This window comes from Ursus arctos, unplaced genomic scaffold (genome assembly GCF_023065955.2).
Source record: "Ursus arctos isolate Adak ecotype North America unplaced genomic scaffold, UrsArc2.0 scaffold_34, whole genome shotgun sequence".
Classification (NCBI taxonomy): Eukaryota; Metazoa; Chordata; class Mammalia; order Carnivora; family Ursidae; genus Ursus; species Ursus arctos.
The window spans coordinates 22,156,975-22,174,212 of NW_026623030.1; the positions used below are offsets into that span (position 1 = coordinate 22,156,975).

Genomic DNA, 17,238 nt, shown 5'->3' on the forward strand with positions numbered 1-17,238 from the left:
ATAAAGGAGTAAGATAAATCTCCAGAAATGAACTCTAATGAAATGGAGGTACATGATTCACCTATTAGAGAATTCAAAATAACCATCATTAAGATGCTCACTGAGGTCAAGAGACTAATGCATGAACAAAGTGAGAATTTCAACACAGTGGTAGAAGATATTTAAAAAAAAAAAAAATACCAGACAGAAATCATGGAGCTGAAGAACACAGGAACTGAACTAAAAAAAAAAAAAAAAAAATCACTAAAAGGGTTCAGTATCAGACTAGATCAAGCAAAAGAAAGGATCAGTGAACTCAAAGACAGATCATTGGAAATAATTCAGTCAAAGGAGCAAAAAAAAAAAAAAAAAAAAAGAAAGAAAGACAATGAAAGCTTAAGGGACTCAACGGATACCATAAAAGAGCAATATACACATTATAGGAATCCCAGAAGGAGGACAGAGGAGGGGAAAAAAAAAAAACGGAGCAGAAAGCTTATTCAAAGAAATAGAGGCTGAAAACTTTGCAAATCTGGAGAAAAAAATGAACATACAGATCCACAAAGACTAGAGAACACCAAACAGGAGGAGTCCAAAGATAACCACACTGAAACATGTTATTATCAAATTGTCAGAAGTCAAAGACAAAGAGAATTTTGAAAGAAGCAAGAGAAAAATGACTTGTCATATACAAGGGAACATTTATGACTCTAAGTGGTTTTTTTCGGCAGAAACTTTGTAGGCCAAAAGGGAGTTGCATGATATATTCAAATTGAAAAAAACCCTGCCAACCAAGACTACTTTATCTGGCAAAATTATCCATCAAAAACAGAGAGATAAAGAATTTCCCAAACAAAACCTGAGGGAGTTCATCACTACTAGAACTGCCTTAAAAAAAAAATGATAAAGGGAGTTCTTCAAGTTCAAAGAATTCTATAAAGCAACACAATAGCATAAAAAATATGAAACTCATTTTTAAAGGCAAATATATAGATAAATACAAAATACTGCATCACTATAATGGTGGTGAGTAAACCATTTTTCGTTCTAGTATAAAAGTTGAAAGACAGAAGTATTAAAAGTAACGAAAAATATATTAAAAGGTACGCAGTATGAACAGACGTTAATTGTGATGACAATAACAAAGTAGGAGGAGGGGAGAAGTTAAAATGTTTTTTATGTGATTAAGTTTAAGTTGTTATCAGCTTAAGATAGACTCTTCTGATTATATTTTATGTAAGCTCCAAGGTAACAGCAAAAATTCCAAAAGAAGTTACAAAAGAAAAAAGAAAGGAAAAATACATACCAATACCAAAGTTGAACAAAAACAAAAGGAAGACAGAAGAAAAGGGAGACAAAAGAACTGTAAGACAAACAGAAAAGAGCAAAATGCAATAGTAAATCCTTCCCTATCAGTAATTACTTAAATGTAAATTAGGGGTAACTAGGTGGCTCAGTTGGTTAAGCACCCAACTCTTGATTTTGGCTCAGGTCATGATCTCAGGATTCTGAGATCAAGCCCCACATCAGGCTCTGCTCTGGGTGTGGAGCCTACTTAAGATTCTCTCTCTCCCTCTGCCCCCTCTCCTCTAAAAAATGAAACTAGAAAATACCTAAAGACAAATGAAAATACAACATATCAAGGGGCGCCTGGGTGGCTCAGTCGTTAAGCGTTTGCCTTCGGCTCAGGGTGTGATCCCAGCATTCTGGGATCGAGCCCCATGTCAGGCTCTTCTGCTGGGAGCCTGCTTCTTCCTCTCCCACTCCGCCTGCTTGTGTTCCCTCTCTCGCTGGCTGTGTCTCTGTCAAATAAATAAAAAAATAAAATAAAATCTCAAAAAACAACATATCAAAACTTATGGGATGTAGCAAAAGAAGTACTCCAGAAGTATTGTGCCAAATCAATATTGTGAAAGAACAACAAAGCTGAAGGCATCACATTTCCTGATCCCAAAATATATTACAAAGCTGCAGTAGTCAAAACAATATGGTACTGGTATTAAGGCAGATACACACACAAATGAAACAGAAATTCACATTGATGTGGCCAGCTGATCTTCAACAGGCGTGCCAAGAATACATAATTGGGAAAGAATAGTCTCTTCAACAAATGATGTTGGGAAAACTAGACATTTATGTGCAAAAGAAAGAAATTGGACACTTATTTTATACAATACACAAAAATCAACTCAAAATGAATTAAACACTTAAATGTAAGACCTGAAACTGTAAACCTCCAAGAAGGACATGGTCATGACATTGGTCTTGGAATAATTTCATAGATATGCTACCAAAAGCACAAGCAACAAAAACAAAAATGAGTGGGACTATCAAAAGCTAAAAGGTTTCTGTACAGCAAACAATCAACAGAGTGAAAAGTCAAGTTTCAGAGTGGGAAAGAATATTTGCAAACTTGATATCTGATAAGGGGTTCATCTCCAAAATATATAAGGAACTCCTACAACTCAATACCAAAGTTAATATCCCAATTATAAAATGGGCTAAGGACTTGAGTAGACATTTATTTCTCCAAAGAAGATACACATATGGCCAATAAATGTATGAAAAACTGTTTAATGTCATTAATCTTCAGGGAAATGCAAATCAAAGCTACAATGAGATATCCCCTCACATCTGTTGAGATGGCTGTTATCAACCAAGCAGTATTGATTAGGATTTGTTGAAATTAGATCCCTTGCACACTCGTGGTGGGAATGCAAAACAGTGTGGCCACTATGGAAAACAATATGGAAGTTCCTCAAAACAACTAAAAATAGAACTATCATATAATCTAGCAATCCGATTTATGGCACTTATTTAAAACATTGAAATAAAGAATGAAAGAGATATTAACATTCCTATGTTCATTGTAGCCAAGTTTTACAATAGCAAGATGTAGAAACAAATGTCCAACAGATAAAGAAAATGTGTATGTATGTACCACAGAATACTATTCAGTCTTAAAAAATAAGGAAATCTTGCAATATGTGACAACATGGATGAGCCTTGATGACATTATGCTAAGTAAAATAGGGAAGTTACAGAAAGATACTGCGTAATTCCACTTATATGAGGTATCTAATCCAAATTCATAGAGTCAAAAAGTGGAATGATGGTTGTCACAGGCTGGGGGAAAGGGAAATGGGGATTTATTAATGGCATCAAGTTTCAGCAGGGTAAGTTCTGGATACAACATTGTACCCATAGTCAACAATAATGTATAGTACACTTAAAATTTTGTTAAAAATGGCACCTGGATGGCTCAGTTGGTTAAGCGTCCACTTTTGCCTCAGGTCATGATCCCAGGGTCCTGAGATTGAGCCCCATGTTGGGCTCTCTGCCCAGTGGGGAGCCTGCTTCTCCCTCTCCTTCTGCCTGCTGCTCCCCCTGCTTGTGCTCTCTCTGTCAAATAAATAAATAAAATTAAAAAAAAATAAAGTTTAAAATTTTGTCAAAAAAGTAGATTTCATGTGTTGTTACCACAATAAAAAATGAATAACTTAGGAATGAATGATATGGATATGAAAGAGATTTGAAATTATACAAAAATATTTGTACAAATCTGTTGTCACTAAATTTGAAAATCTAAAGGAAACTATGGAAGATTCTTTACAGAGTTAATATAATCATAATACCCTAACTTGATAAAGATGGCATTTTTTAAAGTCAGGGATAAATCTCACTTATTCCGAATGAGAAACGAACAAAAAGATATATTATAAATCTTGTGTATTGAAGGAAGAATTTATGCCAGAAACATAAGCATGAGTTTGGCATTAAGAAATGTATCATCAGGGGCGCCTGGGTGGCACAGCGGTTAAGCGTCTGCCTTCAGCTCAGGGCGTGATCCTGGCTTTATGGGATCCAGCCCCACATCAGGCTCCTCCGCTATGAGCCTGCTTCTTCCTCTCCCACTCCCCCTGCTTGTGTTCCCTCTCTCGCTGGCTGTCTCTATCTCTGTCAAATAAATAAATAAAATCTTAAAAAAAAAAAAAGAAATGTATCATCATATTCCACATCTAAAACTAATGATGCACTATAAGCTAACTAACTCAATTTGAATAAAATAAGTTAAAATTTAAAAAAATCATCATAATTCATCACAAAAACTTAAAGGAGAAAAAAATGAACATAAGAATACATGCCAAAAAGTTGTTAAAATTCACCAGCTATTCCTATTTTTAAAAATTTCATAGGAATACAAAAATGTTACATAAACATAATAAAGACCATTTACCAAAATCTAATAGCAAATGACGTTTTAATTACTGAAATAGTGAAGGTATTTACACTTAAAATCTATTTTCTTTGTCTTATTCTCCTAGTCAGTTTCAATTACTTCCAGCAGATTCTTTCCAACATGAGACTTTGTCCTGAAAGTTTAATTTTAAAAACTCACAGTCCCTAGAATTCTCTGGCACCTTCACACTTTTCAGTTTACCTCTTGCTTCTCCCCAAAATTGAAGTTTCAGAAACCCTTTCTGCCTCTCCCCCCCCCCCCAAGTTGGTTCACTATGCTTCCCAGAGTATCTGTTTGATAATTAGGGTTTTTCTTGTTCTGGGGTCCAGTTGACTTCTCATTACTCTTCTCTGATCTCTCTCTGACAGATACTAATACCACTTGAGTCTTGGAGCTGTCAGTAGTTTGTCTTCATCTGCACATACTTCGGGGTTTGAGAGATGCCTTCTCAGCTTTTTTTGTTGTTGTTGTTCATAGGTTTTGATTTTACCATCCTAGTGCTTTGTCTGACTTTATGGAATGATTTGAGGAGATTTTGAAAACCTAAAGTGCTGCTGCCACTTTCTGCAAATCTCCCCTCCTTTCTCATATTTAAATTTGTTTCCTAACTGTTAAAAAGCAGAATGCTACATCCTATGGTAAATAATTTTCTCCATCGTACTGTGATATGGAGCCTTACTCAAAACGTTTTTGTTTCTATTTTTGTTTTGTTTTTCAACCTAGAAAACCTGAACTCAAGTCCCAGTTTGGTTATTTGAAAAATTGTTATTTTTGTCATTTAATCTCTTTGAGCATCAGCTTCTTGTTTGCCAAGTGGAAATAACAATATCTATATGAGATTTGTTGATTGTTCAACAGCATTTCTAGAAATGTTTTGCAAAGGAAAAAGTTTGATGCAAATACAAAATATTGTTACTTCCTTCAGTGTTTCTCTTTTGACTGAGAACTTTTGCAGTATTTCCCCTTTCCCATGCATGTTTTTTTCCAAAAAGTTTTTTTTTTTAAAGATTTTATTTATTTATTCGACAGAGATAAGAGACAGCCGGCGAGAGAGGGAACACAAGCAGGGGGAGCGGGAGAGGAAGAAGCAGGCTCATAGCAGAGGAGCCTGATGTGGGGCTCGATCCCATAACGCTGGAATCACGCCCTGAGCCGAAGGCAGACGCTTAACCACTGTGCCACCCAGGCGCCCCAAAAAGTTGTTTTTTTTTTCAATTGAAGGAGAGTACAGTAAAGTTCTTACTATATCATCAGGAATATTTGACCCATCATAGAGGCTCAGTGAATTAGCCAGGCATGAAATTCTTTGCAGAAATGACAGTGCCTTCCCCAGATATCTTCATTCTGCTTTATTTGAAGTACATCAAATATAGTAAGCATTTATAATGCCCAAGATCCCACCAGAGCACTTCCTTTGAAGAGGTTATACATGTAATATGGACCCATCTCCAAACATAATGAATTTTTAAAGCATGATACTATTTATGTTGTACATACACTTATGTACACAAAACAATACCTTGTATTTTCTACCTAAAAATGGACGAAACTGATAATAATGGTTCCCAATAGGGAGGACTGGACAGAAGTGATGAAGAGGGATTTGGCCTTATATAATGTTCTTCACTTTTAAAAATAGCTTTATTGATGTATAATTAACATACTAAAGAAATTCATCCATTTAAAGCTTACAGTTCAGTGGTCTTAGAATATTTACAGATTGTGCAGCCATAGTCATAATCTAATTTTAGAACATTTTTATCACTCTAAAAAGAAAGCTGTGCTCAGTAGCAGTAACTCTCCATTCTCTCCCCTCAGTTTCTTCTATACTTTCTTTAGAATTTGCCTATTTTGGACATTAATATAGATGAAATCATACAATATGTGAACTTTTATGACTGGCTTTTTTCACTTGGCATCATGTTTTCAATGTTCCCCTATAGTATATAATGTATCAATACTACTTTCCTTTTCTTTTTATTGCTGAATAATGGTCCATCGTTAAGGCTATTGTAATTTTTAATTCACCACAAAGCTCTAGGTAAAACCACATTGCCTGACACTGAGCTCCTCACTTTTCTTCTTTGAAGATTCTTTTTTTTTCTTTTTAAGATTTTATTTAAATCATAGTTAGTTAACATATGATGAAGTATTAGTTTCAGGGGTAGAATTTAGTGGTTTATCACTTACATATAACACCCAGTGTTCATTACAATAGTGCCCTCCTAAATGCCCATCACCAATTTTACTTAATGCCCCCACCGACCTCTCCTTCAGCAACTCTTTGTTTGTTCCCTATTGTTAAGAGTCTCTTATGGTTTGCTTCTCTCTCTGTTTTTATCTTGCCTTATTTTTCCTCCCCTTTCCCTATGTTCATCAGTTTTGTTTCTTAAATTCCACATATGAGTGAGATCATATGATATTTGTCTTTCTCTGACTTACTTTGCTTAGCATAGTACCCTCTAGTTCCATCCATGTTGCTGCAAATGGGAAGATTTCATTCTTTTTGATGGCTGAGTAGTACTCCATTGTATGTATATACCACATCTTCTGTATCCATTCATCAGCTGATGGACATGTGGGTTCTTTTCATATTTTGGCTATTGTGGATAGTGCTGGTTATAAACACTGGGGTGCATGTGCCCCTTCAGATCACTACATTTGTATCCTTTGGATAAATACCTAGTAGTGCAATTGCTGGGTCACAGGGCAGCTCTAGTTTTAACTTTTTGAGGAACCTCCATACTGTTTTCCAGAGTGCCTGTACCAGTTTGCATTCCCACCAACAGTGTTCAAGGGTTCCCCTTTCTCCGCATCCTCGCTAACATCTGTTGTTTCCTGAGTTTTTAGTTTTAGCCATTCTGACTGGTGTGAGGTGGTATCTTGTGGTTTTGATTTGAATTTCCTGAATGATTCTTATTCTGCCCATTCTACCAGTTCCCTCTTCTTGTATAACTTCCTGACAAGTTTTTTTTCAGGAAATATTGATTTAAGAGTATAAGTATTACAAAGAGGAAAACAGTTTAATCTAGTTAAATTTAGGTGGAATCTTTGTAAAACATAAACTGGGCCCTCGTATCAGAGGTAGATTCTGAATAGGAATTACTAGGGTTTATAACTTGTGGAGATTGAGAGGGTGTGGGATGAGCAGGAAATACCCTATAATGTCCTAATTTGCTAATATGATATGTAAAAAAGGAAAACAGTGGTAACCTGGACTGATATTTATTGCATATTTTGTGCTGAGCAGAACTCTAAAAGTTTTACATACTAGTAATCTTCCTGATAATGCTGCAACATATTTATACAATTTATGGTTAAAAAAAAACTGATGCTTATAATATAAAAATAAGTGATCCAGACTCATAGTTAAGATGAGTAGATAGCAGTCCGACAACAAAAAGAAATAAAAGGTATCCAAATAGGCAAAGAAGAAGTCAAACTCTCCCTCTTTGCAGATGACATGATACTCTATATGGAAAACCCAAAAGACTCCAACCAAAAAAATTGCTAGAACTCATAGGAATTCAGCAAAGTGGCAGGATACAAAATCAATGCACACAAATCAGTTGCAGTTCTATACACTAATAATGAGACAGAAGAAAGAGAAATCAAGGAATAGATACTATTTACAATTGCACCAAAGCCATAAGATATCTAGGAATAAGCCTAACCAAAGAGGTAAAATGTCTGTACTCTGAAAACTATGGAATACTTATATAAAAAAATTGGGAAACAACGGTGGTGAGAGTGGCCATCACTGTCGTGTTCCTTAGGGGAAAAGCTCTCAGTTTTTCCCCATTGAAAATGATATTCACTGTGGGCTTTGGAAAACAGTATGGAGGTTCCTCAAAAAGTTAAAAATAGAGCTACCCTACAGTCCAGCAATTGCACTACTAGCTGTTTACCCCAAAGGATAAAAACGTCATCCAAGGTAGTCACCTGCACCCCGATGTTTATAGCAGCAATGTCCATAGTAGCAAAAGTATGGAAAGGGCCCAGATGTCCATCGACAGATGAATGGATAAAGAAGATGTGGTATATATAGACAATAGCATATTACTCAAACATCAAAAAAAGTGAAATCTTACCATTGGCAACAACGTGATGGAACTAGAGGGAATAGTGCTAGGCAAAATAAGTCAACAGAGAAAGACAATTATATGATTTCACTCATATGTGGAAATTAAGAAACAAAACAGAACATGGGGAAGGGAGGGAAAAATAAGACGAAATCAGAGAGGGAGACAAACCGTGAGACTCTTAACTATAGGAAACAAACTGAAGGTTGCTATAACGGGGGTGGGTGGGGGGATGGGGTAACTGGGTGATGGGCATTAATGAGGACACATGATGTAATTAGCACTAGGTGTTATATGCAACTGATGAATCACTAAACTCTACCTCTGAAACTAATAATACAGTATATGTTAATTAATTGAATTTTAATAAAATTAAATTTAAAAGAAAAGAGAGAAGAATATACTTTGGTCTAAGGAAAAAAAATTGAGGAAGACACAAAGAAATGGAAAAACATTCCATGCATTTGGATTGAAAGAATAAATGTTGTTAAAATATCTATGCTACTCAAAGCAATCTACACATTTAATGTAATCCCTATCAAAATAGCAGTAACATTTTTCAGAGAGCTAGAACAAACAATTCTAAAATTTGTATGGATGGGGCGCCTGGGTGGCTCAGTCGTTAAGCGTCTGCCTTTGGCTCATAACTCCCAGCGTTATGGGATCGAGCCCTGCATTGGGCTCCCTGCTCAGTGGGAAGCCTGCTTCTCCCTCTCCCACTCCCCCTGCTTGTGTTCCCTCTCTTGCTGCCTCTCTCTCTGTCAAACAAATAGATAAAATATTTTAAATAAATAAATAAAATAAAATTTTATGGAACCAGAAAAGAACCTGAATAGCCAAAGGAATGTTGAAAAAGAAAACCAAAGCTGGAGGCATCACAGTTCTGGATTTCAAGCTGTATCACAAAGCTGTAATCATCAGGAAAGTATGGTACTGGCACAAAAACAGACACGTAGATCAATGGAATAGAGTAGAGAATCCAGAAGTGGACTCTCAACTCTATGGTCAACTAATCTTCGACAAAGCAGGAAAGAATAGCCAACAGAAAAGAGACAGTCTTTTCAACAAATAATATTGGGAAAACTGGACAGCCACATGCAGAAGAATGAAACTGGACCACTTTCTTAAACCATACACAAAAATAGACTCAAAATGGAAGAAAGACCTAAATGTAAGCCCGGAATCCATCAAAATCCTAGAGGAGAACACAGGCAGCAACCTCTCTGGTCTCGGCCACAGCAACTTTTTGCTAGACACTTCTCCAAAGGCAAGAGAATCAAAAGCAAAAATGAACTACTGGGAGTTCATCAAGATAAAAAGCTTTTGCACAGCAAAGGAAACAGTTAACAAAACTAAAAGGCAACCCACGGAATGGGAGAAGATATTTGCAAATGACATATCAGATAAATGGCTAGTATACAAAATCTAAAAAAACAAAAAAACAGAAAAAAACAAAACACTTCTCAAACTCAACACCCAAAAAGCAAAAAATCTAGTCAAGAAATGGCCAGAAGACATAAATAGACACTTCTCCAAAGAAGACATCCAAATGGGTAACAGACACATGAAAAAGTGCTCAACATCACTCAGCATCAGGGAAATACAAATCAAAACCACAATGAGAGACTACCTCACACCAGTCAGAATGGCTAAAACTAAAAACTCAGGAAACAACAGATGTTGGCGAGGATGTGGAGAAAGAGGAACCCTCAAACACTGTTGGTGGGAATGCAAACTGGTACAGGCACTCTGGAAAACAGTATGGAGGTTCCTCAAAAAGTTAAAACTAGAGCTGCCCTGTGACCCAGCAATTGCACTACTAGGTATTTATCCAAAGGATACAAATGTAGTGATCTGAAGGGGCACATGCACCCCAGTGTTTATAACCAGCACTATCCACAATAGCCAAAATATGAAAAGAACCCACATGTCCATCAGCTGATGAATGGATACAGAAGATGTGGTATATACATACAATGGAGTACTACTCAGCCATCAGAAAGAATGAAGTCTTCCCATTTGCAACAACATGGATGGAACTAGAGGGTATTATGCTAAGCAAAGTAAGTCAGAGAAAGACAAATATCATATGATCTCACTCATGTGGAATTTAAGGAACAAAACTGATGAACATAGGGGAAGAGGAGGAAAAATAAGGTAAGATAAAAACAGAGAGGGAGGCAAACCATAAGAGACTCGTAACAATAGGGAACAAATTGGACACCTGGGTAGCTCAGTTGATTAAGTGTCTTCCTTCAGCTCAGGTCATGATTTCAGGGTCCTGGGATGCAGTCCCACATCGGGCTCCCTGCTCTGCAGGGAGTTTCCTTCTCCCTCTGACCCCTGCTTCTCCCTCTGACCCTCCCCACTCCCCCACTCAGCTTGTGCTGTCTCTCACTCTCTCTCTCTCAAATAAATAAAATCTTTTTAAAAAAAGCAATAGGGAACAAACTGAGTTGTTGGAGGGGAGGTGGGTGGGGGCATTGAGTAAAATTGGTGATGGGCATTTAGGAGGGCACTTGATTAAATGAGCACTGAGTGTTATATGCAAGTGATGAATCACTAAATTCTACCTCTGAAACTAATACTACATTCTATGTTAACTAACTTGAATTTAAATAAGATCTAAAAGAAAAAATAAAAGCCTCCACAGCAAAGGAAACCATCAACAAAATGAAAAGGCAACTATTGAATGGAAGAAAATATTTGCAAATCGTGTATTTAATAATATCCAAAATATATAAAGAACTCCTACAACTAAATAGCAATAAAACAATCCAATTAAAAAATGGGCAGAGCATATGAATAAACATTTTTCCCAAGAAGACATACCAGATGGTGAACAGGTCCATGGAAAGGAACTCAGTATCACTAATCATCAGGGAAATGCAAGTCAAAGCTACAATGAAATATCACCCTACACCTGTTAGAATGGTTATTATAAAAAAGACACAAAGTAACAAGTGTTGGCTAGGATGTGGACAGAAGGGAACCCTTGTGCAGTGTTGGGGGAAGTGTAAATCGCAGCCGTATGAAAAGCACTATGGAGTTTCCTCAAAAAATTGAAAATTGAACTATGATATGATTTAGTAATTCCACTACTGACTATCCAAAGGAAACCAAAACACTAAATTGAAAAGATATCTGGACCTCCATATTCATGCAGCATTATTTACAATAGCCAAGACATGGAAGCAACCTAGGTGTTTATCATTGGATGAATGGATAAAGAAAATGGATAAAGAAAATCTAATAATATATCTATTATATATAATGGAATATTATACATAATATATATACAATATTAACCAATAAAAAAGGAAATCTTGCCATTTATAACAACATGGATGGATCATGAAAGAATTCTGATAAGTAAAATAAGTCACTAGAGAAAGACCAATATCATATGGTCTCAACTGTATGTGGAATCTAAAAACAAGCAAAAAGCAAAAATATCTCCTAGATACAGAGAACAAATAAGTTGCCAGAGGCAGGGGATGAGAGGGTTGGTGACATGGGTGAAGGTGGCCAAAAAGTACAGATTTTCAGTTAGAATAAATAAGTCCTGGGGATATAATATATAGCATGATGACTAATTAATACTGTATTATGTATTTGAAAATTGCTAAGAGAGTAGAACTTAAAAGTTCTCATCGTAAAAAAAAAATTATAACTGTGTGGTGATGGATGTTAAGTAGACTTACTGTGGTAACCATTTCACAATATTTGCAAATATGAATCATTATGTTGTGCACCTGAAAATGTTATATGTCAATTATATTTCAATAAAAATAAGCTTAAAAAATGAAGTTTGAACATACAAAAAGCTAAATTTTTATCAAACTAATTTCATACTTTGTCTTTGTTGTGGGCATTATTACATTCATGTGAGGTTATGATGATGTGATCTGGGTTTTTAGTAAATTATTTTTTAAAAAACTTCTTTACCCTCTCACTGCCCCAGAGAATGTGGTGGAGTCTGATTCCAGGCAACAAGGATATTATCACAAGCAGTCCAGGAACACGAGAGGATGTTGGGTCAGGTCTGAGGAGAGAAATGGCCTATCCAAGTCCACCAACAGGGCATGACCCCTGGACTCCAGGAGCATTAATACATATCTGCAGCATCCAAATTTTTCTTTTCCACATTGTAATTTCCCTTTGCCCCAAAATCTGGATAAAAATGTAGAGCCTGGGTGCGGCTGTACTTTGAGGAATTAAGGGAAGGGCCTGGGTCTCTGCTGCCCTGAGGCAGCAAAGAAAGGACGATAGCTGCGTAGGAAAGACAGGTAAAAGATAGCAGTAAGTCATCATCAGAGGTTTTAGGGGAGCAGGTGGCTGGTGACTGCTGACACAAAGGATTGGAACATGCAAGCATTCATCAGAATCAGATGAAAAGGTATACTTCCCTCCTTACTACCCATAGTCCATAGTGTCTCGTGTTTCATTCCCCCTTCTGATTACCCCCCCTTTCTTTATCCCTTTCTTCCCCTACCGATCATCCTAGTTCTTATGTTCCATAGATGTCGGGCTCCAAGCTCAGTGAAGAGTCTGCTTAGGATTCTCTCTCCCTCCCTCTCTTCTGCTCCCCCCTCTCTAAAATGAATAAAATTTAAAAAAATGTTCAGTATCAATATTGTATCAGAGTAAGATTTTGGTTGTGTTAAGGAGTAGCAAGATACATTCTGCCAAGGGAATGAATCTGGCCCTGTATTTTAATGTTAGCCCCAGTTAATTACTCACATGATAGATATTTATTAAGCATTTACAATGCTGAGTCCAAAGCACTGAATAGGATGACAACCTGCTAATCCATGATGTCAGGATATAATAGGAGAAAAGACATTTTCGTCAATAGTAATTACACAATTTGGGAACTCATAATAGAGGTCAATTAGGGACATACTGAGTGCCTTTCCCATCACTTTTTACCACAGGAAAAGGCCCATGAGGGAGTGGAGAATGGAGATTGAGTCATACCTGAGGAGTAATGCAGGTTCCACCACTGACCAGTTCTGCTTTGCTTCCTCATGAGCAAGATGGAGGTTTCATAGGGAAGTTGGGAGGATTAAGTTGTGAAAATGAATGCAAAGTATTTAACATAGTTCCTACCACAGAATGAATAACATTAATATTATACTTCTTTTGTGCTTCTTCACAGAGAAGTATCTACCACCTCTAAGCTCCGTTACTTATAATTGGAGAGATTCCTTCTGATGTCAGTCAACAGGTTATTAATTTCAATAAATTAAAAAAATAGAAGAGACAAAATTTTAGTTTTATACATATACTTAGCACTGTCATAGGTTGGGGTCTGTATATTGTTATAAAATAAGCAAAAATACAGTTTTCTCAGTCTAGGTGATGTTCATCAGACATGAGACATTTGGAGATCTGAAATTCATCCCATGAAGATTAGTAAAGAGTAAAGGCTATGAAAGCTGCTGTAGAAGAAAAATAAATGAAACCTTTTGGGTGAAGGGGAGTCTGGCTATAGGAGGGTCTTGGAAATACTGGGAAGTAATAAATTGGATATACATACATCATATTAAACACCTGCCAGATTTGAAAAGGTGAATGATTTAGCACTTGCCCCTTGACTTTGGGATAATCAGGGTCTTCTGGCTTCCCAGGTATAGTACATCCCACAGAGTCCCAGAACAAAATGGACTCAATAAGTATGCCAAGTGGAATCTGAAGAGATGTATAATCTGAATAGGGTTTTATTTATTTTTGGATTTAAACACTCATTTCATGAATGTACATTATGTGATAATATAATATCACATAAACAAATGTCATAATAGGTAGTGGTTACTTACAAAGTTAAAGTATTAAATGCAGGTAAATGTGGTGTAGTATATGTCAAACAACTTAGATGAAAGATGGCATGTGCTAGCGAAGTTTCTGGTGAATGGAAAAATCGGCCCAAGACAAAGATACTGATGTCTACAGATGCATGTGAAAAGTTCAAATGAATTGTGGAAAACAAAAAGTTAAATATTTAATATATTAAATAAATAAAACCTTAATTACTAAAATGAATAATAAAAGTGGATGAATCCCTCCTCCTACATTAGTATATTTTTATAGACTTTGTATTTCTATTCAGAGCCAGTGGAGCCATCAATTCCCACTTCACCTTTACTTCCCTGTGCTTCTCATTCCCACTCAGTGCTTGAGATGTTTGATATTTTGGCTTCTTCCTCCCACTACTTCTCTTATGGCTCTGATTCTTCCTCTTCCTCTTCTTCCTCTTCCTCCTCTTCTTCCTCTTCTTCTTCCTCTTCCTCTTCCTCTTCTTGCGGAACCTCATCCGCTGCCTCTTCTGGAGCAGCCTGTGCTCCTGGGGGCTTTACTGCAGCAACTTCTGGACCCTTTTCTGTGGGCTCTGGAGGAGCCTTAGAACGTTTATACATGATGACACAAATAATTATCAATATTAATATTATGGGCAAAAGTACCAAAAACAATATGATCAAAGGGTCTAAGTAACTATCTTCATGTTTGAAAATATTGCCAGTGTTTTCAGTTTCCTGTTTTACAAGAGGAGAGCCACTGTCCACACTACCCCCTGTTCCTACAGTTGTGCAGTCAGGTGGGGCATAGCCAGCCTCACAATGGCAGTGCTTTAAATTGTTGCAAACTCCTCTCCCATTACACATTCCTTTTGGATCACAATCGTAGTTAAGCACAGCATGATCAATGCACGAGTTATTCATACAGATTTTTTCTGGGGCACAAAGCGTGCCAGTTTGCACATAACCATCATCAGGGATATCAGTAAGGTTGTGGACATCCGAGCTCCAGCACCAGTCATCCACATGAGGAATTTGGATCATTGTTTGCATGGCTTTTACCGATGGTACCAGTTTAACATTTGTGCATATAATTTTCCCACAATAAATATTTTCACCTGCACACTTAACATATTCCTGGTTACTTCGAGTGGGAAGTCCACAGTTTCCAAACCGGTCCCCTCTAGTGTTCATGGAAATATAACAGTCTTCTGGAGCAGATCTTGCAGGGTACCCAAAAACATTTATACATTGAATATCAGGGGTCTTGCACACACCCTGAATGCAATAGTAAACTCTTTGACAAGGTGTACCATCTTGCTTGTATGTGTCAGTGGGACATTTCTCAGAGGTACCATCACAATATTCTGGGAGGTCACACTCTCCAGAAGCAGAGCGACACATGAATCCCTTTACCATATATTCACACGTTTGATTACAGCAGGATCCAGAACTACACTTTGCGTTTTCCTTCAGCCTACATGTTTGGTCACAGCATGGGTTACCACCACAGTCGGGTCCACAGTCACACTCCTCATTCTGCTCCAACACGCCATTTCCACAGGTGGCTTGCCTACGCAGGCGACCTTTGGGCCGAGGCTTGTTAAATAGGCAGGCCCCTTTGTGTTCCCGGAGGAACTGGTAAAAGTGGTCAGAGCTGCAGTTGCTGAAGCCACTTTCTTTAGTGATATTCTCATGCATGAGGCAAAAGCGTCTATCTTTACAAATGCAGGCCGAGTGGTCGTGCTGAATACCCAAGTTGTGCCCAAGCTCGTGGACCATGAGCGCTGCAAACAGGAGGACATCGTCATGATGGAAGGATTCAACAGCTGCTGCAAAGCCTCTTGAACAGGCACCATTGAGAAACGCCTGTCCCACATCCTCTCCAGGATGATGTCCCACGATCATATGGGCAACATCGTGCTTCACACGATGGAAGAGCTTCTCCTGTCGCCAGCTATTGAAATTCCTGAGTGTAACTCGCAAGTCCGCTGGGACTTCTATGAGGTCCCCCTCGGTCCAAATCTCCATTCCAGCCAGCACCAGCTCGGTGTTTATTCCCCTAGTGAAGATGTTGGCCAGAGCGGTGATGTCCATTACTCTCTGGACTGTCTCATTGACGTTACTGCCCCACATTTGGAACCGCTGGTTGTTGACCACGACGAACATCTCCACGTACTTGGTGTGTGACCAAAAGGAGGACAGTGCCTGTAGACTGCGAGGCTTCCTGCTCCCTTGTTGCCGGCTGGTGGACACCGCTTGGCTGCCTTTGGAAGTGACACTACAGGAGACTCGAGCTTGGTGTGCCATGGTGTACAACACATGTTCAAACCGTTTTGAAGTGTCCATGGGCTCAATGCCATAGGGTTTCCCCTCCTTAATCAGGAAGCCCCTGAGGCCTGAACAGGTGTTGAGAGAAACAAAAGAACCTGGGACTCCTTCTATGTAGCCTTCATAGTGACAGTCATGGGAGACGAAAGGCATTTCTTGCCCCAGGACACCATTGTGGTAGCTGAAGACTGGAAAGTTATTCACAAAATAGTCTCTCTTCACCCTCAGGTGAATCACCTGTTTCTGGCCCTGCATTAATAGCGTATAGGATGCCTTTTCCCCTGGGTCTTCCCTTCCCTTGACCGTCAGACTCTTGGGGATGACTGTTTCATAAGAAGAGTAATATACAGAGCGAGGGTCACAGTTCAAGCTTGGCAGGAAAATCAGTATCAACACTAGCATGATCCCCAACCTGACACACGAAGGTCCTGGTGCTGCTAGTGCCCGCCTTGAGCCCTTCCTTCGTGAAGCCCAAGTCTGAAGCACTCTGCCAGCCTCATAGGTAACCACTTGGTATTTCTGTAGAGAGGACAAGGAGGAGGCAGAGTGTCTCAAAGCAGCCTCCACTGACATGGCCATTGTGAATCAGTTGATGGTGTGTGGCTGGTGTCCATCAGCAGCAGCTCTCCCTGACACACAGACCTTCAGGCATGAGCTCCAGATCTATGCTGGCTGCATAAAGGACGGCTACTGCCTGCCCGTGAGAGTCATAGCCTCTGGCTGTGTCCTTTCCAGTCTCTCTGATGTGTTATCCTTCAGATAGTGTCCTTTCTATGTGAGTTCCTTCCACAGCATCAGCTTCAGTGCT

General features: G+C 38.3%; 1 protein-coding gene across 1 annotated transcript; it reads right to left on the reverse strand.

Annotated features, from left to right (window-relative positions):
• Nucleotides 1-14,522: 14,522 nt before the first annotated feature.
• Nucleotides 14,523-17,013, reverse strand: LOC113250003 (disintegrin and metalloproteinase domain-containing protein 1a-like). The gene has a single exon (XM_048221289.2). The coding sequence runs from the start codon at nt 17,007-17,009 to the stop codon at nt 14,523-14,525; it is 2,487 nt and encodes an 828-aa protein (XP_048077246.2). The 5' UTR covers nt 17,010-17,013.
• Between the last annotated feature and the right edge of the window lie 225 nt (nt 17,014-17,238).

Bases quoted from the DNA above. Each gene is read 5' to 3' on its own strand.
- LOC113250003 (XM_048221289.2), bottom strand. From the start codon at position 17,009: ATGGCCATGTCAGTGGAGGCTGCTTTGAGACACTCTGCCTCCTCCTTG.